The sequence below is a fragment of the Pseudophryne corroboree genome, chromosome 11 (assembly GCF_028390025.1).
Source record: "Pseudophryne corroboree isolate aPseCor3 chromosome 11, aPseCor3.hap2, whole genome shotgun sequence".
Classification (NCBI taxonomy): Eukaryota; Metazoa; Chordata; class Amphibia; order Anura; family Myobatrachidae; genus Pseudophryne; species Pseudophryne corroboree.
In genome coordinates, this window is record NC_086454.1 from 183965876 (window position 1) to 183987549 (window position 21674).

At 45.7% G+C, this 21674-nt stretch overlaps 1 protein-coding gene across 2 annotated transcripts in view; it reads left to right on the forward strand.

Annotated features, from left to right (window-relative positions):
• LOC134969293 (serine/threonine-protein kinase D1-like) overlaps positions 1-21674 on the forward strand; it is a 302224-nt gene that overhangs the window by 219115 nt on the left and 61435 nt on the right. For both annotated transcript variants that reach the window (XM_063945144.1, XM_063945145.1), the window contains exon 10: positions 16437-16514. In XM_063945144.1, the coding sequence (XP_063801214.1) occupies positions 16437-16514 (78 nt within the window). The remainder of the gene's footprint in view (positions 1-16436; positions 16515-21674) is intronic.

Here is a 21674-nt window from a genome sequence, read left to right on the forward strand (position 1 = left end):
TTTGTTGTCAGCACATTCAACTATGTAAAGAACAAAGTATTTAATAAGAATATTTCATTCATTCAGATCTAGGATGTGTTATTTTAGTGTTCCCTTTATTTTTTTGAGCAGTGTATATAAATATATTGCCTCCACTTGCATTACAACATGGTTTGTTCCAGACACAAAGTTACTTCCTTTCTCTTCATGAATCATGGGGGTAATTCTGAGTTGATCGCAGCAGGATCTTTGTTAGCAATTGGGCAAAACCATGTGCACTGCAGGTGTGGCAGATATAACATTTGCAGAGAGAGTTAGATTTGGGTGCACCACTGATATCTGTCCACTTGTGAAAGTAGCCGGTATTACTATCGGCACACATTTGCACCATGCTATGCTTTGCGTCATGGGCTTGTAGGCAGAATCGCGGGCTACTTGGGCGGGTGTATGCAGGATTTCTGCCTATGCTTACCCACAGAGCACATCAAGTGCAGAAACTTGCAAGACCTGTTCACAAGGGTTCAGTATGAATTACTGGTGGCCGGGATGCCAGCAGTCAGTATACCGACAGCAGCATCCCAGCCACCAGTATGCCAGCAGTGGGGCAAGTGCTAGAAAGCCCCTTGTGGGCTGACTGCGCTCGCCATGCTGCGGGTACGGTGGCTCGCTTTGCTCACCATAGGTTATAGTCTCCCTCTATGGAATAGCCTGTGTCGCCGGTATTCCGGCTGCAGCATTTCACCGCTAGTCGGGATTCCGGCGTCAGCATTGTGACGTCCGGGATCCTGACTAGCGGTATTTCTCTTACGTCCTAGAGGATGCTGGGGACTCCGTAAGGACCATGGGGTATAGACGGGCTCCGCAGGAGACATGGGCACTATAAAGAACTTTAGAATGGGTGTGCACTGGCTCCTCCGTCTATGCCCCTCCTCCAGACCTCAGTTAGATCCTGTGCCCAGAGGAGATAGGGTGCACTACAGGGGAGCTCTCCTGAGTTTCTCTGAAAAATAATTTTGTTAGGTTTTTTATTTTCAGGGAGCACTGCTGGCAACAGGCTCCCTGCATCGTGGGACTGCGAGAAGCAGACCTACTTAAGTGATAGGCTCTGCTTCTTAGTCTACTGGACACCATTAGCTCCAGATGGAGTCGGAACGCGGGTCTCCCCTCGCCGTTCGTCCCAGAGCTGCGCCTCCGTCCTCCTCGCAGAGCCGGAAGATAGAAGCCGGGTGAGTATAAGAAGAAAAGAAGACTTCAAGGCGGCAGAAGACTTCGGATCTGCACTGAGGTAAGCGTGCAGCGGTAATGCTGCGCGCCATTGCTCCCACACACACTACACACACTAGCGGGCACTGATGGGTGCAGGGCGCAGGGGGGGGCGCCCTGGGCAGCAATAAAACCTCTGTATCTGGCATAGACACTGCGGAGGCAGTAATTCTTTATATCCCCCGCCAGTTTGAAATATTTTGGGCGGGACCGAAACCCGCCGCCGGAGGGGGCGGAGCTTGGTCCCGCAGCACTAACCAGCGCCATTTTCTCCACAGAGATCTGCAGAGAAGCTGGCTCCCCGATCTCTCCCCTGCTGAACACGGTGACACAGGGCTGAAAAGAATGGGGGGGGGGGCACTTGTAAGGCGCAGTGAGTGTATTACACAGTAATCTAATATAAAAGCGCTGTTATCTGGGACATTATTTTCCAGTGTCAGTTAGCGCTGGGTGTGTGCTGGCTCTCTGTCTCTCCAATGGGCATTATTGGGGAACTGTCTCCTTATAACTATATCCCTGTGTGTGTGGGGGTGTTGGTACGAGTGTGTCGGCATGTCTGATGCGGAAGGCTCAGCTAAGGAGGAGGTGGAGCAGATGATTGTGGTGTCGCCGTCGGCAACGCCGACTCATGATTGGATGGACATGTGGAATGTTTTAAATGCAAAAGTGACCTTATTACATAAGAGATTGGACAAAGCAGAAGTCCAGGGAAAGAGCAGGGAGTCAATCCACGGCTTCGGCTGGGTCACCGGGCCCTTCTGGGTCTCAAAAACGTCCCCTATCCCAGATAGCAGACACTGATACAGACACGGACTCTGATTCCAGTGTCGACTACGATGAAGCGAGGTTGCACCCGAGGGTGGCAAAAAGTATTCATTATATGATTATTGCAATAAAAGAGGTTTTGCATATCACAGATGACCCCTCGGTCCCTGACACGAAGGTGCGCATGTATAAGCAAAAGAAACCTGAGGTAACCTTTCCCCCATCCCATGAACTTAACGAGTTATTTGAAAAGGCTTGGGAAACTTCTGATAAAAAACTGCAGATTCCCAAGAGGATTCTTATGGCATATCCTTTCCCTGCACGGGACAGGGTACGTTGGGAATCCTCACCCAGGGTGGACAAGGCTTTAACACGCCTGTCCAAAAAAGTGGTGCTACCGTCTCCGGACAAGGCAGCCCTCAAAGATCATGCTGATCGCAGGCAGGAAACTACTTTAAAGTCTATTTATGCGCATACAGGTGCTTTGCTCAGACCGGCAATAGCATCGGCATGGGTGTGTAGTGCAGTTGCAGCTTGGACAGATACCTTGATACCCTAGATAGGGATACCATTTTATTAACCTTTGGCCACATTAAAGACGCAGTCTTACATATGATGGATGCTCAAAGAGACGTTGGGCTGCTGGGGTAGAGAGCCAACGCCATGGCGGTTTCTGCTAGGCGCGCCCTGTGGACTCGCCAATGGACGGGTGATGCCGACTCAAAGAAACATATGGAGGTTTTGCCATACAACGGTGAAGTTTTATTTGGGGAAGGTCTCGCGGACCTGGTTGCCACAGCTACCGCGGGTAAATCTACCTTTTTGCCTTTTGTTCCCCCACAGCAAAAGAAAACTCCACAGTATCAGATGCAGTCCTTTCGGTCGCGTAAGTCCAGAAGAGGTCGGGGCTCATCTTTCCTCGCCAGAGGTAAGGGTAGAGGGAAAAGAATGCCTGCTACGGCTAGTTCCCAGGAGCAGAAGTCCTCCCCGGCTTATACTAAATCCACCGCATGACGCTGGGGCTCCACTGAGGGAATCCGCACCGTTAGGGGCACGTCTTCGACTCTTCAGCCAGGTCTGGGTTCTGTCTGATAGAGTCAAATATCTACCTTTTAACATTAGCTATATACTAATACCGTGTAGCCGTAATGGCTGCTAAACCATGTGCACATGCTACGCACTCCGTACGCTATTTGCGTATGAAGACCTCGCACGTGGTACGCAAATTAAGTACACACGCTGTGCTGGGTGTACGGAATACCCACAGTGAGCAAACACACAGACAGTACCCTTTATAAACTTTAAACACAGAATATGCTTACACTGTAAACCTTGTATGCAACACACTATGACTGAGTTTGTATTGTAAACCTTACTACTGAAATACTGCAGCGATATAATGCTGCTTAACCTTGTTAATGTAAATGCTGTTAGAGCGATTTAGAAACTCAGAAACCCTTTGTACCAGCTAGAGAGACACAGACACCCTGCTGAGGTTCCAACACCTTTACTAATGAGCTTTTAGATATATCAAAAGGGGTACACAGTTACAGCTTATACTCTACATGCTAACATATAATTCTAACAGAATATCTAGACAGAAATATACAATAACGTTACAATCTTATACTAAAACAGAGAGAGAGAATATGGCCAATACAATCAAAAGAGCGAGAAGATTACAGAGAATTACTTACATACACTGGGAACGATCGCAGCGCAGCTTGGTACCAGCCCCGAGTTAGTCAATAATAAAACCGTTTGTGGAGAGTGAGGGAGCTGTTCAGGCTGGCTGATCTTATATACACTGAGTACAGTATACTGCAAAGGGACCTACAATCTCATTGTTCATTGGACACAGGAATGTCTCCTCGCATCATATTAAAGGTCATAGGTTAGTTTGAACAGGTGGGCTGTGACTATTTCAAACAGCTCAGGTGGGTGGGAATCTCCGGATTCCCGCCGCATGGATAATGAACTGCAAATATAGAATATGTCCAGAAACTACTAATGGCCATAACTACACGCAGGAGCGATTAATCTATACCTAACCAACACCGGATTATTGCTATTAAAATACTCTTCGGTTAGGTACCAGACACAACTGTTCTACCTTAATCAGACCCTTTGTACCACGTAAAGAGGGATTCCCAAGTCCGTGAACAAGTTACATTAACCAAACTTACAGTTATCACTAAAGGGAACATTACCTATAAAACCTGCTATATGGATTTATTATCTAGCGATTGAGTCGCTCGCTAGACGCACACAAACTCTACCGTAAGTGCACATACCATGCGCTCGAGCGCACGCCTGTAGGGGCGCCGTCACGCAACTGCGAGTATGTGCACGCACGCCAAAGAAAGTGCATGTGCAGCGGGCAAGCGCATGAGGTGAATATATGGCAACGTGCAGCGTGATATTTTTCTGACTTTGACAGTCCACCCTTTGGCAGTCATCAATAACTGCCACTACCTAAAACAGTTCAAAAAGAGAAAAATATATGTCATGTAAAAATACATTTCTATGATTGGGTAAGGGAGAAGAGAAGAAGGTGGGAAAAAGGTATGACCTAGTGAGATAGTAGAAGCATGTATGTATGAGTCCATGTTTGAGGGGTCATGTATCATCGTGCCGTACGTGTTTTAAATCAAGCTTCGAGGTATTGCGAAGTATACATTTGAATTCCTTCTTATCCCGTATTACGGGCCTGTGGATGGGCTGTCAAACTTTACCGAGCTCTTTTCGGCTTTTGGTTGCAACAAAATGGGGGAGCACATTTTAATTGATGATACATGAATGGGGGGGGATATGTGAGTGCTGATATCTGCGCCTATATTCCCTATCGACTATGTGTGTCATTACCTGAAGGTTGTAGAGATGAAGATAAGAAGCAATTATGGTAAATGCAGTCATAAACTATGTGAGTTTAATGTACATTTGCCGATTGAGGTCTTGTCTGATGTCTTGTCTCGATGTACATGTTGACTGTAGTCTCCCGATGCTTTTGCAATAAACGGTGTGCAAAAAGCTTTCTCAATGTCCATAGACTTACAATCTTTAAAGTGTTGGGCTATCGTGAAATTTAAAAGTCACTAGGGATATTGGGAGGTCTATGGCATTGTCCATCAGTGGTCTGTATAAAAGGTTGTCAAATTCATCTTCCAAGTGGATGTCTTTGTACCTTGGAGGAAAACAAAGGAGAAACAGGTGAAAGAAACGGACCGTGGAATCACATTTTCATCACAACATTGTCTCTATCGTTGGGTCATACATCAAATTTGTTGTTGTTAGTACAGTGTCCTCGCTTCTTAAACTCATCACTCGGTCACTACGTTTACACTTCGTTAAAACCCGAACGCATCTAAATATCAGACCGACCAATATGATGACACCCAGAATACACAAAAGAAATTTCCCTACATCCATAATAATACCTTGGGCCCATTCTCCTAAACCAGAGAACCAATTTCGTGGGTTCAACCATGACACCCAACTGGTCAGCTCATTACCCACAGCGGCAAGGGTGAGATTGTGTTTCCTTCGGAACTCCCATTTTAATTGTAAAATGTCATCCATCTTTTGGTCTATGACCTCGGCTGGGTCCTCCGTGCTGTTTGTAATGTACGTGCAGCACTTGATTCCATATTGAGTTGCCAGGGTTACACAATACCCGCCTGTCACAGCTGTGAGGTAATTGAGAATCATCCTATACTGAACCAGTTCTGTTTTGTAGGCTTGTAACTCTTTCCCAGTGTACCTGAATGTGTCGTCATACATTTCGGTGATATTGTCTAATAAATTTGCAAGCGCAGATATATACTTATAATTTATCACTCCTCTAGCGGTACGAGTGATATCTAACGCGAGTAGGAATTGAATCCCGGTGGATTCATGGATCAGGTCAGAGGCTGAATGCTCTGTTCTTTCTATCAGGTGCCGTTTAACGATGTGCTCGTAATGAGTGTGAGTATAAGGAGCTTGGGCACCACGGTGAATATCTTTCATTTTTGTGTGGGATACAGTCATTACCTCAGGCAGTACTTTTCCAATATAACATAACCCTTCTGAGTTTGGGGCAAGCCACTTATACGCCTTCCTCCCGCATATGAAGTATGCATCATCGGGGAGAACATATGGGACGGAGTGTGACATAACCATATTACAGATTTTCCATGTGAACTCTCCTAACCCTAATTCTTCCATCTGTTTAGTACACGTATCAGTTTGTACGATCTGTGCACAGTATCCTGGTGATACTTCTCCAACTCGCATGATCCTACTTCCTAAGGTGTACCTATACCGAAAGAATTTCCTATGGTCGGCTATCTGGCGTATAAGTTCTGTGTCTATGGGCAATCTGTCGGCTCTATGTGAGAATGTCATGGTTTGATTACTCCATGACACTTCCCAATTTCCCGGCTTTCGGGGATTGGAAATGTTAAAAGCACACTAAGGACCTATCCACATGATATTGGTGGAGCTTCAAACTAGGAGGACTAGAGATATTAAACCTCTTGTCCACCGGCCTCCCACCACTTAGCTCAAGTACCTCTCCTACAGTTAAAGGGAATGGTACTAATCCTGATTTACTATGGCCTTGAGGTACTTGAGAGCATACCCAACAGTCTGTCTGATTTAACACTTTACCCACTAAGGAGTGATAGTCACTCAATGGATGCCGGTCCATGTGGACATTAAAACTGGATTGACATTTCTTGATGCACCCATCCTCAACTACTTTATCACAATGCCTACAGATGCAGTTCTCTTTAGCTAACAATCCTTCACAATGTTTACAAATAACATGGCTGCTAGATCGTTTCCGGTACTCGCCTTTGCTCGGTGATTGTGTTGCTATTGGAAATTTACACCTCCGTCTCAGTCATCAGAAACCCATTCCGGATCCTTTCTCGACCTCACTGGTACTCTCACCGAAACAGACTGCTCTGGTCAACAACATGGTCAACAGGAAAATACGGACTGCAGTCTCTTGGGGTGAGTCCATCTTACAGGAGGAGAAAGAAATTTGTAATGGGGGTACAAAAAATACTTTGAGGGGAAAGAAAAATGTTACGATGTCTTATGTCCTCTAGTTTTGTTGTTCTTCTTGCTCTGCTGTCATCTCAAAGGTGCTGTCTCTCAGTCCTCCAAACGAACACTCCGGTGATGCAATATTCCTTCCAAATCAGCGATCACTCTGTAAGGAGCAAAAATCTTGCATTACCATTTGTCTAACTGATGTGTGACATACCATCTTTAAAACATGAAAACATGAGAGGGAAGAGAGAGAGAGAGAGAGAGAGAGAGAGAGAGAGAAAAAAAAAACAAAAAAAAAAAACGAGAGAGAACAATTCATCACATTTTTCATTAAGCAACAAACAAAAAAAAACATTATCAGATCTTCCGTTCACCATCAGGCTGTCACACCAATCACATCCATTGGTATCTTTGCGCAGTCCCTCCCACCAGCATTTCCATACTTCACCCTTTGTATCTGGCCAGGATACATCGATGCTGGTAGGTCATGTTGGGGTTAGGTAGACTTCTGCAAAGACCAAGTAGCTATGTGATGTTTGAGTCCTGCCGATGACCGTCAGAGATGGGGAAAATAAAACATTTACAGATAAATTACAACGTCTACCCGGCCGTCCTTGTGCCTGCAAGGAACTGACCTCCCATTTCATTAACTGTAACCTCAGGCTTACTATCAGTCCTAATGATCACCTTTCCTGATTGCATGTTACAGGTGCGGCCCAAACTCCTTCCTATGTGATCCCTGATTACAATTTGGTGTGTCATAACTTTGCTCATATCTTTGTCTAGGGGGTTTATGTGAATTTGGTCTACTTCTTGATCTACAATCTCTTGCAAAATGACCTTCCTTCTGGCAATTATAACACCTTTTCACCTTTGACTTACCCACAGGGATCTGGGGCTTCTTTGTTTCCCTGTGCTTGATGATGTTTTGCTCATGCCCAACGGCGGAGTTCCTTAATGCAGTTACTGATTTATCTCTCCAGTATGGATTGGTGGTCTGTATCCTTGCTCTCAACACTTCCTTTAAACCATCCATTAACACAAATACTGCTACTTCTCTGTGCGGTGCACTTGTTTCGATGTTTTTTATACCTGTATATCTAGTCATGTCCTGCAATACCCGGTGGAAATAATTAGAAGTACTTTCCCCTTTGTTTTGTCTTATGGAGAAGATTTCGTTCCACTCGACAATGGCTGGGAAATATATTTCTAACTGTCGGTTGATCTGCTTAATACATTCCTGATTGTGTTCCTCCGTATGAGGTACCTCCGTGTCTAATTTACAATCAGCAATAAATTTCGCAGGGTCAACACTGGAGGGCAAACATGCCCTCAGCACTGTCCGCCAATCTTTGTTGGTGGGTTCTGTGGAGTTTCCTAGTTCTTTAATAAATCTCTGACATGTAACTAGATCTTTCCTAGGATCAGGGAATTCAGACATGATTGATCTCAATTCGGTCCGGGACCAGGGACGGCGCATTGCACTGTCCTTGACGGGAATGATTCCCTGATCGTCATTCTTCCCATTGGGGACTGTGATCACCCTGACAGGACTAAATTCAATTACATCATCTTGTGTTGGTCTTACAATATGAGGTACATTTGTTTGTGCGTGATATATAACACCGTACGTACCTGTGGACACGACCTCACCTAACCCTCCGTTAGGAGGTTTGATTACTGTCTTTACCAATTTGGTCGCGTCCACCTGGATGTCTTGTAGGATGGCTGCTGGAAAAGGTGCCGACATCGTGCTGGGCTCACTTTCTTGCTGGTAATCCTGAGGGAAGTTTAACATGGGGTGCAACTTGCATGGGTTAATAGTTGTACATTTAACAGTATTACAATTATCATTGTTACGTTTATTACAATTATTCTTATCATCTATAATACAGTTGCTAAGTGCATTTTTATCATACACCAGTGTGCCATTCTCTGTAACCATCTTCTCTCTTGTTGCCATTTTTCTCTTACCAAAGTGAGAGTCAGCTGTATAAGCTAATTCTCCTTGTATTTCACCTTCCTGTTGCCATAACTGTAAACAATCATAATATTTGATCCGTCTCTTTGCAGATTTAATGAGACATATCCTTCTCCTTAGACTTTGTAACACATCTGGGCTAAAACTGCCTACTTGTGGGAACTTCTCCCCGTCATGCACAGTCATTCTTTCCCATTCATTGCACAAAACCTCTGTGTGTGCACACATTACATACCTTGCCGACCCGATTGGTCGGTCTACTAAGTCAACCCGAACCGAGGTTGATCGCCCCCTACCTGAACAACTGGCCCCCATCCTTGCAGGTGTTGCTTTCACTACCTCTGACCTTCAAATCAGGGTCTTCAGCAAACCCTTACAAAACCAAGATGTCCTGGGCAGGCCGGCGGCGAAGTTTATCGAGTACTCCACTCACTCGCCCACGTCGACCAATACGCCCACACACTGCCTTAGCGCTGGCGTACTCAACCTAGGGCCCCTGCGACCTGAACCTCTATTTACTGGAACATGTGGGTGTGATCCGAAGAGCACTTAACCCTTTCCAGTAACTATTGGTTGTTGGATAGTTCCCGAGTGACCAGCGAACTTCCCTTAAAATAAAAAAAATTACACAAATCACGTTAGAATGTACAAATAGCGTTTATGACCCCTCTAGCGTACGCAAATGGTACTGGGTCAAATTACTAACTAATGCACACAATTACGTGCGGTACAATCGTTCTGCACATAAGCAACTAATCTTATGTGCGGAGCGACCAGTGGAATCGAAAATTGCGGCTGCGAATTCCTTCAGCCTGAGCTTTAATGGCCTATATAGGTTCCGCACCAACCCTTTCTGGTGTTGTGCTACTCTTTATCTATTGCGGACTTCTTAGTCTGCTGTACCTGGACCTCCTGGTCTGTCTGGACCTCCTGGTCTGTGCTACAGTAGACCTCCTGGTCTGCTATACTCTAATGCTCTTTTTTAATGTTTAACAAGGGATGCCTCCCAAGCCACCATGCAGTCACTTACACATATGTACCTTCACGAGAACTCGATTTCCTTTGGTTCAACCCCAAAAATTTTTAGAAACTTATATATACACACTCTTTCACCTCATATACTCTTTACTTTCGTTTCTGCGCAGAAATCCCTTTCATTCAGTAACACAGTCTAGTCCAGATGAGTCGCAAATTAGAGAAGGATCTATTAGCTTAAAATTTTGGACACTAAAATTGACTTGCGCTATTTATCGCGTTACCTCCTTTTCGCCTACTTAAAACAATACTATCGTGTGATTTGTATTATGTGGTCGTACCCAGACGCTCCGTTGCGTAATATACGCTCCGTGCGTCGACCCTTGCGTCGCGTACACTCGTTCTGCCCCTTGTTAGAGACACGTGTACGTAAGCCAGGTATGTCCACAGTAACACAACTAACACGTTTATATCAATGTAGATGATCTTTAAATGTAATCATCTACCGAGCACCACAGGCAAAGCTGTGTGCGTGTTTTACAAATTACCCCTTAATGTATTATTTTTTTACTTTTTAACTATCAATAGCAACAAATCTTTCTTAGCACGTTATCAATTCTGAAATGGCAAACAGTAAAGTGAGATGTGAAACTTACACAAATGAACATGCAATTCTAAATTAATCTAATAACATACATTGATGTAAGCACACGCATATAGATATTACATATATGTACTAATCACTATTACTTATGTGAGACCTTATTCAGTGCTTCTAATTTGCATATGAATGTGCTTTTTTTTTAACTAACTCTGTAAAGGCGATTTCTTTCACTGCTGGGAGAGGGAAAAAAAAAAAACCCAAAGGTTAATTTGCACTTCAATGGTTATCCTACACCAAGCAGAGTTAACCAGGCTCTTGAAGAGAGACAGTGACAAAACAAAAAAAAACCACTACGTTTTATTTGTGTATTTCCTAAATCAAATATTTAATTTATTATTAACTTTTATTAAACTCTATCTGAACCACTTATGATTGACTATGATATGGACTAAATAAATGCATAAAAAAAACTCATTAAATGATGATTTCTTTTTGACAATGTGTGGCTGATTATTTCCTGAGTCAACTGAAAATCAGCCGCTTAGGGGGGGAAAAAATGTGACCTTCCCAAAATGGCCGCTCCTCCTCCCCCTTTCCACCTCCATGAGGGTTACACAAAATGGTGGACAGACCATGCTGTTCTTTTTTTGTCACAAAGAAAATCATCATGCCAGCCCCTTTTAGTTATTTATTTATTTATTTTTAAGCCTGGTTAAAAACTATCACGCTATGCAGAGCGATTAAAAATACTTTTAAACCTATTTAAACAGACAAGCCATTCAATCTGCGTGTGCAGTTGGCACCAAATAGAAATAAAAACCAGATTTACAAAGACAGTAGCTTAATGTTCCTACCTTCTTCGGATTCCACCAGCATCCCTACAGACCAAAAGAATCAGATGCAGACTCTCATCTGATCAGCACTACAAGATACTACCTTTCCTCTCTTTGCTGATTGATAAAGTCTGCGCATTTTCGCCTGACTGAGGATATGAGATGGACCGGACTTGCCCCCACTTGATAGAGTCAAATATCTACCTTTTAACATTAGCTATATACTAATACCGTGTAGCCGTAATGGCTGCTAAACCATGTGCACATGCTACGCACTCCGTACGCTATTTGCGTATGAAGACCTCGCACGTGGTACGCAAATTAAGTACACACGCTGTGCTGGGTGTACGGAATACCCACAGTGAGCATACACACAGACAGTAACCTTTATAAACTTTAAACACAGAATATGCTTACACTGTAAACCTTGTATGCAACACACTATGACTGAGTTTGTATTGTAAACCTTACTACTGAAATACTGCAGCGATATAACGCTGCTTAACCTTGTTAATGTAAATGCTGTTAGAGCGATATAGAAACTCAGAAACCCTTTGTACCAGCTAGAGAGACACAGACACCCTGCTGAGGTTCCAACACCTTTACTAACGAGCTTTTAGATATATCAAAAGGGGTACACAGTTACAGCTTATACTCTACATGCTAACATATAATTCTAACAGAATATCTAGACAGAAATATACAATAACGTTACAATCTTATACTAAAACAGAGAGAGAGAATATGGCCAATACAATCAAAAGAGCGAGAAGATTACAGAGAATTACTTACATACACTGGGAACGATCGCAGCGCAGCCTGGTACCAGCCCCGAGTTAGTTAATATGAAAACCGTTTGTGGAGAGTGAGGGAGCTGTTCAGGCTGGCTGATCTTATATACACTGAGTACAGTATACTACAAAGGGACCTACAATCTCATTGTTCATTGGACACAGGAATGTCTCCTCGCATCATATTAAAGGTCATAGGTTAGTTTGAACAGGTGGGCTGTGACTATTTCAAACAGCTCAGGTGGGTGGGAATCTCCGGATTCCCGCCGCATGGATAATGAACTGCAAATATAGAATATGTCCAGAAACTACTAATGGCCATAACTACACGCAGGAGCGATTAATCTATACCTAACCAACACCGGATTATTGCTATTAAAATACTCTTCGGTTAGGTACCAGACACAACTGTTCTGCCTTAATCAGACCCTTTGTACCACGTAAAGAGGGATTCCCAAGTCCGTGAACAAGTTACATTAACCAAACTTACAGTTATCACTAAAGAGAACATTACCTATAAAACCTGCTATATGGATTTATTATCTAGCGATTGAGTCGCTCGCTAGACGCACACAAACTCTACCGTAAGTGCACATACCATGCGCTCGAGCGCACGCCTGTAGGGGCGCCGTCACGCAACTGCGAGTATGTGCACGCACGCCAAAGAAAGTGCATGTGCAGCGGGCAAGCGCATGAGGTGAATATATGGCAACGTGCAGCGTGATATTTTTCTGACTTTGACATGTCAGACGTGGATCCTTGGGCAATGGATATTGTATCCCAAGGCTACAAACTGGAATTCGAAGAGGTGCCCCCTCGCCAATTTTTCAAGTCGGCCTTGCCAGCTTCTCCCCCAGAGAGGGAAGTAGTGTTCGCTGCAATTCAAAAGCTGTATCAACAGCAAGTAATTGTCAAGGTTCCCCTAGTCCAACAGGGGAAAGGGTACTATTCGACCCTGTTCGTGGTCCCGAAGCCGGATGGTTCGGTCAGACCTATTTTAAATCTAAAATCCCTAAACCTGTACTTGAGAAAGTTCAAATTCAAGATGAAATCGCTTCGGGCTGTGATCTCCAGTCTGGAAGGGGGGGATTTTATGGTGTCACTCGACATAAAGGATGCATACCTTCATGTCCCCATATATCCTCCTCATCAGGCGTACCTCGGATTCGCTGTACAGGACTGTCATTACCAGTTTCAGACGTTGCCGTTTGGGCTTTCCACGGCCCCGAGGATTTTCACCAAGGTGATGGCGGAGATGATGGTGCTCCTGCGCAGGCAGGGAGTCACAATTATCCCATACTTGGACGATCTCCTGATAAAAGCAAGATCGAGAGATCAATTGCAGAAGAGCGTGTCGCTCTCCCTGAGAGTGCAACAACAACACAGTTGGATTCTCAATCTGCCAAAGTCACAATTGATTCCAACGACTCGACTATCATTCCTAGGCATGATTCTGGACACGGAACAGAAGAGGATTTTTCTCCCGATGGAAAAAGCCCAGGGCCTCCAGAACATGGTTAGAGACTTGCTAAAACCAAAAAGAGTGTCTGTTCATCAATGCACTCGAGTTCTGGGGAAAATGGTGGCAGCCTACGAGGCCATCCCCTTCGGCAGGTTTCATGCAAGGACGTTTCAGTGGGACCTCCTGGACAAGTGGTCCGGGTCCCATCTACTAATACATCAGAAGATAAGCCTGTCCCCCCGGGCCAGGGTGTCTCTCCTGTGGTGGCTGAAAAGTGCTCACCTTCTAGAGGGTCGCATGTTCGGCATTCTGATTCTGGACTGGGTTCTGGTGACCACGGACGCGAGCCTCCGAGGATGGGGAGCAGTCACACAAGGAAGAAATTTTCAAGGGCTATGGTCAAGCCAGGAGGCTTGTCTACACATCAACGTACTGGAATTGAGAGCCATATACAATGGCCTACGACAAGCGGAGGATCTTCTTCGCGACCTACCGGTTCTGATTCAATCAGACAACGTCACAGCCATGGCTCATGTAAACCGCCAAGGCGGGACAAGGAGCAGAGTGGCAATGGCGGAAGCCACCAGGATTCTTCGCTGGGCGGAAAATCACGTAAGCGCTCTGTCAGCGGTCTTCATTCTGGGAGTGGACAACTGGGAAGCAGACTTCCTCAGCAGACACGATCTCCATCCAGGAGAGTGGGGACTTCATCAAGAAGTTTTTACAGAGATAACAAGTCTTTGGGGAATTCCTCACATAGACATGATGGCGTCACGCCTCAACAAGAAGCTTTGGAGGTATTGTGCCAGGTCAAGGGACCCTCAGGCAGTAGCGGTGGACGCCTTGGTGACACCTTGGGTGTTTCAGTCGGTCTATGTGTTCCCCCCTCTTCCTCTCATCTCAAAAATATTGAGAATCATAAGACAAAAAAGGGTGAAAACAATACTCATTGTTCCAGATTGGCCTCGAAGGGCCTGGTATTCAGCTCTTCAGGAGATGCTCACAGAAGATCCATGGCCTCTTCCTCTCAGGGAGGACCTGTTACAGCAGGGGCCCTGCGTGTTCCAAGACTTACCACGGTTACGTTTGACGGCATGGCGGTTGAACGCAGAATCCTAGCTGGGAAAGGTATTCTGTAGGAAGTCATCCCTACTCTGATAAAGGCTAGGAAGGAGGTGACGGCAAAACATTATCACCGTATCTGGAGGAAGTATGTTTCTTGGTGTGAAGCCAAGAATGCTCCTACGGAAGATTTCCATCTGGGCCGTTTTCTCAACTTTCTACAGACAGGAGTGGATATGGGCCTAAAATTAGGCTCCATTAAGGTACAGATTTTGGCCCTATCTATTTTCTTTCAGAAAGAATTGGCTTCTCTCCCAGAAGTCCAGACTTTTGTAAAGGGAGTACTGCACATCCAGCCTCCTTTTGTACCCCCAGTGGCACCTTGGGACTTTAACGTGGTGTTACGGTTCCTGAAGTCTCACTGGTTTGAACCTCTTCAAACGGTTGAATTGAAATTTCTCACTTGGAAGGTGGTCATGTTGTTGGCCTTGGCATCTGCAAGGCGGGTGTTCGAATTGGCGGCCTTGTCTTACAAGAGTCACTATTTGACCTTCCATGTGGATAGAGCAGAGTTGAGGACTCGTCCTCAATTTTTGTCTAAGGTGGTTTCTTCATTTCATATGAACCAACCTATTGTGGTGCCTGTGGCTACGAGTGACTTGGAGGATTCCAAGTCCCTGGATGTAGTCAGGGCCTTAAAAATCTATGTAGCCAGGACGGCTCGAATTAGGAAAACAGAAGCACTGTTTGTCCTGTATGCAGCCAACAAAGTTGGCGCTCCTGCTTCGAAGCAGACTATTGCTCGCTGGATCTGTAACACGATTCAGCAGGCTCATTCTACGGCAGGATTGCCGTTAACAAATTGGGTAAAGGCCCATTCCACTAGGAAGGTGGCCTCTTTTTGGAGCGGCTTCCCGGCCCGTCTCGGCTTTACAGCTTTGCCGAGCAGCTACCTGGTCAAGTTCAAACATTTTGAAAAGTTCTATAAGTTTGATACCCTGGCTGATGAGGACCTTGCGTTTGCTCAGTCGGTGCTGCAGAGTCGTCCGCACTCTCCCGCCCGGTCTGGAGCTTTGGTATAAACCCCATGGTCCTTACGGAGTCCCCAGCATCCTCTAGGACGTAAGAGAAAATAAGATTTTAAACCTACTGGTAAATCTTTTTCTCCTAGTCCGTAGAGGATGCTGGGCGCCCGTCCCAATGCGGACAAAATCTGCAAGGCTTGTATATAGTTGTTACTTACATAAGGGTTATGTTACAGTTGAGATCAGTCTTTAGCTGATACTGTTTTGTGTTCATACTGTTAACTGGTTGCGTATATTCCAGTTTATACGGTGTGGGCTGGTGTGAATCTTGCCCTTAGATTAACAAAATCCTTTCCTCGTATTGTCCATCTCCTCTGGGCACATTTTCTCTAACTGAGGTCTGGAGGAGGGGCATAGAGGGAGGAGCCAGTGCACACCCATTCTAAAGTTCTTTATAGTGCCCATGTCTCCTGCGGAGCCCGTCTATACCCCATGGTCCTTACGGAGTCCCCAGCATCCTCTACGGACTAGGAGAAAAAGATTTACCGGTAGGTTTAAAATCATATTTTTAACCTCTTCCGACTCACAACATACTGTACGTGCTACACTGAATCAGCACCTTTATGTGTAATCATGATTTTCTTTTCATTCTACAGAGGAAGAAGCATTACTGGCAACTGGATAGTAAATGTATCACCTTATTCCATAATGAGACTGGTGGCAAGTTTTACAAGGTGAGCATATATTGTATTACTGTGCTCCCATACCTGATTACAAGTTATGTTTTCCCTATACTGTCACCTGTCTACTTTGTATATCATCACTATACCTAGGTTTCACTATGTACATACAGTATATATTGCTAAGCCACTGACACTCTCTGCTCCGCTATCACCTTGCTTCATCTCTTACTCTACATCTTATCTTACAAATATATGGGAGTAAAACAGAATAAACCCCTTTTAGCTCTTATTCAAAGTGATTTCAGCAAATAAACTCTGACCTTCTTCGTCGGACCAAGATGAACGGCATGGAGTGCTCGCTGATGAGGGGCCAGTTGAGATGGTGTGGACACCTAGGTGGTCATTCCGAGTTGAGTAGAGGACGTCATTATATATACAGTATACAGTAATATATATATATATATATATATATATATATAGTAACAAGCGACCTTCCACCAGACACGACGCTGACACAGTTGTATAAAAGAAAAGCAGTCTGTTTACTTTCACAGCATAGTAAACAGACTTATCACAGCATGTTCAAGGGATACCTAAATTAGGCACCGGTTTACAAACAGCATGTAAACATTCTGAGGGTCCCTGTCTCTAACCCACTGGCCACTTGTTGACATCAGGAGCCCTGAGCCCTTGCCCTAACGAGCTTTATAAAAGTATGTCACATGCCTGATTGCTGGGAGCGCTTGCTCCAATACCTTGACCAGACTTGCATGGATGGGATCTCATGTATGAAATTACACGGTATTTCTGTGTATCAACAGCAATACAATACTATAATTTCCAACTGTCAGATAATCTTTGACACAACATTAAAGAGACAACCTGCTGTGTCCCAACACCTCCCTGGGCTTCCTCTTGGTCCAGCCCTAAACCCGAGGTCACCTTAGCCCGGGGCACCCGAACTGTTGCCCTGTCCTGCAAACACCCGGGGTGGCATCCGGACTGGACTGCCACATATCCTCCCCCTAAGCTTCGAGCCTACCGGTGAAGCGGAGTCCTTCTTTGACGCACATACGTGCTCGCCAGTCTCAGCAGGCATACCCCTTTTCGGGTCGGTCTCTCTCCGCGTCCTCCTCCCCCCTCTAGCTTCACCCCACAGGTCTCTGCACCTTTTGAGGAGAGGAACTTCCTTGAAAGGGTATCCGCATTGCCCTTTAATCCTCCTGCTCTGTGCTGGACCTTGAAGCGGTATGGCTGGAGGGCAAGGAACCACCGTGTTACCCGGGCGTTGGTCTCCTTATTTAGGCACATCCACTGGAGCGGAGCGTGATCGGTGATTAAGGTGAACTCCCGTCCCAGGAAATAGTACCTCAGAGTCTCCACCGGCCACTTGATAGCCAGGCATTCCTGCTCTATCGTGGCATATCGCTGTTCCCTAGTCAGTAGTTTCTTGCTGAAGTAGAGGACTGGTTTCTCTTCCCCCACCTACCTCCTGAGACAACACTGCACCGAGGCCTGTTATTGAAGTATCCATCTGCAGGATGAACCTTTTACCGAAGTCCGGGGCTATCAACACTGGTGCTTTACACGGGTCACTTTTTAAGTCCTTCCAGGTCTCATGTACCTGAAACGTCCACACAAGCTTGTCTGGACTTTGCTTTTTCAAGCAATCAGTGAGCGGGGCTGCTCTGGTGGCAAATTTTGGGATAAACTTGCGGTAATATCCCACCAGGCCTAAGAAGGCCCTGAGTTGGCTTTCCTCTCAGGCCTTGGCCAGGCAGCAGTCGCCTCCACTTTATTTACCTGAGGTTTGATTTGGCCCCGGCCCACCACATACCCCAAGTACTTAGCCTCCGACATACCTATCGCACACTTCTCTGGGTTGGCCGCAAGGCCATGGAAGCACAGAGACTTTAATACAGCTTCCACTTTGGCCAGATGAGACTCCCAGTCATCGCTGAAGATAACAATGTCATCTAGGTACGCAGCTGCGTACTTCTGGTGGGCTGTAGAAACTTATTCATAGCCCGCTGGAACGTGGCCGGGGCCTCGTGAAGACCAAATAACAAGACTCGATACTGAAACAGGCCATCTGGGGTGGAAAAAGCCATTTTTGCCTTGGCAGCCTCAGTGAGGGGAATCTGCCAATAGCCTTTAGTAAGGTCAAGAGTGGTCAGGTATTGGCTTTGGGCTAGTTGATCGATCATCTCGTCAACACGTGGCATGGGGTAGGCATCAAATTTAGATACTTGGTTCAACCTGCGGAAGTCGTTGCAGAACCGCAGTGCTCCGGATGGCTTGGGAACCAGCACTATTCTACCCGCAGGTGGACCCTTCAATAACCCCCAGGCGTAACATTTCCTCCACTTCCTTGCGTACTGCGTCCCTCTTTGCCTCGGGTATCTGGTACAGCCGCAGATTGACCACTACCCCCGGAAGAGTAACGATATCGTGCTCTATGATCTTTGTCCTCCCTGGAATCGCCGAAAAGACATCTAAATTTCTCCTGACCATGTCTTGAGCTTGACGCGTCTTGACCTCTGTCAATTGGAACCGCACATGCCGAGATCTTGTCCACTCTTGCAGTTGCTGCCTCTGAGCTGTCCTTCCAGGGCTTCAGCAGATTTATATGATAGATCTGTGTAAGCTTTCGCTTTCCCGGTTGGCTCACATGATAAGTCACTGGTCCCACAGCCTCGAGCACTGTATATGGTCCTTGCCAATGGGTATAAAGCTTGCCATCCACTGTGGGTACCAGGACCAAGACCTCGTCTCCAGGGTTAAAACTCAGTTTCTCCGCTGGGACATCATAATGCCGTTTCTGCCTAGACTGGGCCTGAGTCATATGGTCCCTGACCAACGGAGCTATCTGTTGGAACCGCCCATAGGGCTGGTGAACGAACTGTACTACATTCAGCTCCTGGGATGTCTGTTGTTCCCATCCTTCATTCAGGAGGTCCAGGATTCCCTGGGGCTGTCTGCCGTACAACAGCTCAAAGGGGCTGAAGCCCGTAGAGGACTGGGGAATCTCTCGGATGGCGAACATCAGAAAAGGTAGGAGCTGGTCCCAATCCCTTTTGTACTGGGTGACTGACCTCCTGAGCTTCTGTTTGAGTGTGCTGTTAAAACGCTCCACTAAGCCATCAAAAAAAGAACAAACGGCTGCGCTGAATATCAGGAACGAAACATAATGTACAGAGAGCCAACGTAAAAAATAACAATGTTTATTAATAAAACATATAAAAAGATTAATTATCAAATAACCGGTGAATAATATATATAAATATATATAAGAACAATCACTAGACGTGAACTAGTGGTATATTGTAATAACTCACCTTTGAGAAAGTCACGTGAACGTGACGAAACGCGTCAGGACCCGCCCCTATCCACACTCAGCTCAGGTGAAATCTTCCAGGTGTTCCTTGGTCCCCGCTGCACCCTCCGTCTACAGCATCCGACATCAGCGGCTTCAGCGCACACGCCGCCACGACCGGGTTGTGAGAGAGACGGTCCATTCCTTTCCGCTGCACAGCGTATATGGGCATTGCAGGACATTGAAGCCGAGGACGCTCGGCTCTTACCAGCCCATTTTGGAAAGGTATTGAATATCAATTTCAACTGAGGGACTTTTAATTCATCAGGATCCTACCAACACACCTGGTATTTATCAACTATCTAACAAGTGAATCACGGAACTTTTCACCCCAATAAGCTGAGTTATTACAATATACCACTAGTTCACGTCTAGTGATTGTTCTTATATATATTTATATATATTATTCACCGGTTATTTGATAATTAATCTTTTTATATGTTTTATTAATAAACATTGTTATTTTTTACGTTGGCTCTCTGTACATTATGTTTCGTTCCTGATATTCAGCGCAGCCGTTTGTTCTTTTTCTATGCTATCACCACAATACTACACATAGTATTCCGGCAAGCGCAGACTATCGGGAACATAAAATTGTGATTATTTAATTCTATGAAACACGTATTGGTTTTCACTTTTTATTTTGATGATTAGGCGCTCGTTTGTTGCAGTTTTTTGTTTTGGTCCACTAAGCCATCAGTCTGCAGATGATACACAGAGGTGCGAATCTTCTTAACCCCCAGCAGCCGATATAGGTCACTCATCACCCAGGACATAAAGGGGGTCCCCTGGTCAGTGAGGACCTCCTTAGGTATGCCCAGACGGGAGAAGATCAGCAATAGTTCTTTGGCAATGGTTGCTGTCTTCATATTTCTTAGAGGGATGGCTTCAGGGTATTGTGTGGCATAATCAAGGAGGACTAAGATATACTGATGTCCCCTTGCTGATTTTTCTACTGGCCCCACAATATCCATCCCAATCCTTTCAAAGGGTACGGAAATTACCGGAAGAGGGATGAGGGGAGCTCTGTACTGGGGCTTTGGTGCGGTACACTGGCAGATAGGACACTCCTGACAGTACTTTGCTACCGACGCTTGGATTCCCGGCCAGAAAACCCGCTGCTGTATCCTCTGCAGAGTTTTCTCCTCCCCCAAATGTCCTCCCCACAACTGTGAATGAGCAGCTTCCAGGACCAGAGGCTGATGGACCCGTGGTACTATAAGCTGCTCAACTTTCTTACCCCGTTCCTCGACAACCCTGTATAGTAAACCCTTCTCTACTATGAAATAAGCGCTGCCCCCCCTGGGTGAGGGCGAATACATTTTCCCATTATAAGTACAAATGTTCTGGAAAGCATTCGCGAGGTTCGGGTCTTCCTGCTGGTCTCGTCCGAAATCCTGAAGCAACATGACAGTTCTTAATGTCCTTTTGTCACTCGCCTCCTCCGGATCGGTTGGCTCTTCTGGCGTAGACGTACCGACTCCACACACACACTCGGTTCCCGAGGACTTACTCGACCTTCTACCCCCAAAGCTGGGAGAAGAAGGCAGCTCCTCGAGTTGAAACGCCATCAGTTCCGATAGGCCAGGGAATTCTCGCCCCAGGATCAAAGGATAGGGCGAGCACAGGGTGACGGCTGCCACCAGATGGATCGTCCGCCCCCGATGTTGTACTGGAAACTGCACTCTGGGGTACTTGTGAGTGGCACCATAGACGCAGAGCACCTCAACCGCAGGTAAGACCTAGTTAGCGCCTTCAGGGACCGACCCCGCGGAGATAATTGACAATTCACTCCCGGTATCGACAAGCGCCTGAATTGGCCGTGCTGCGATCTG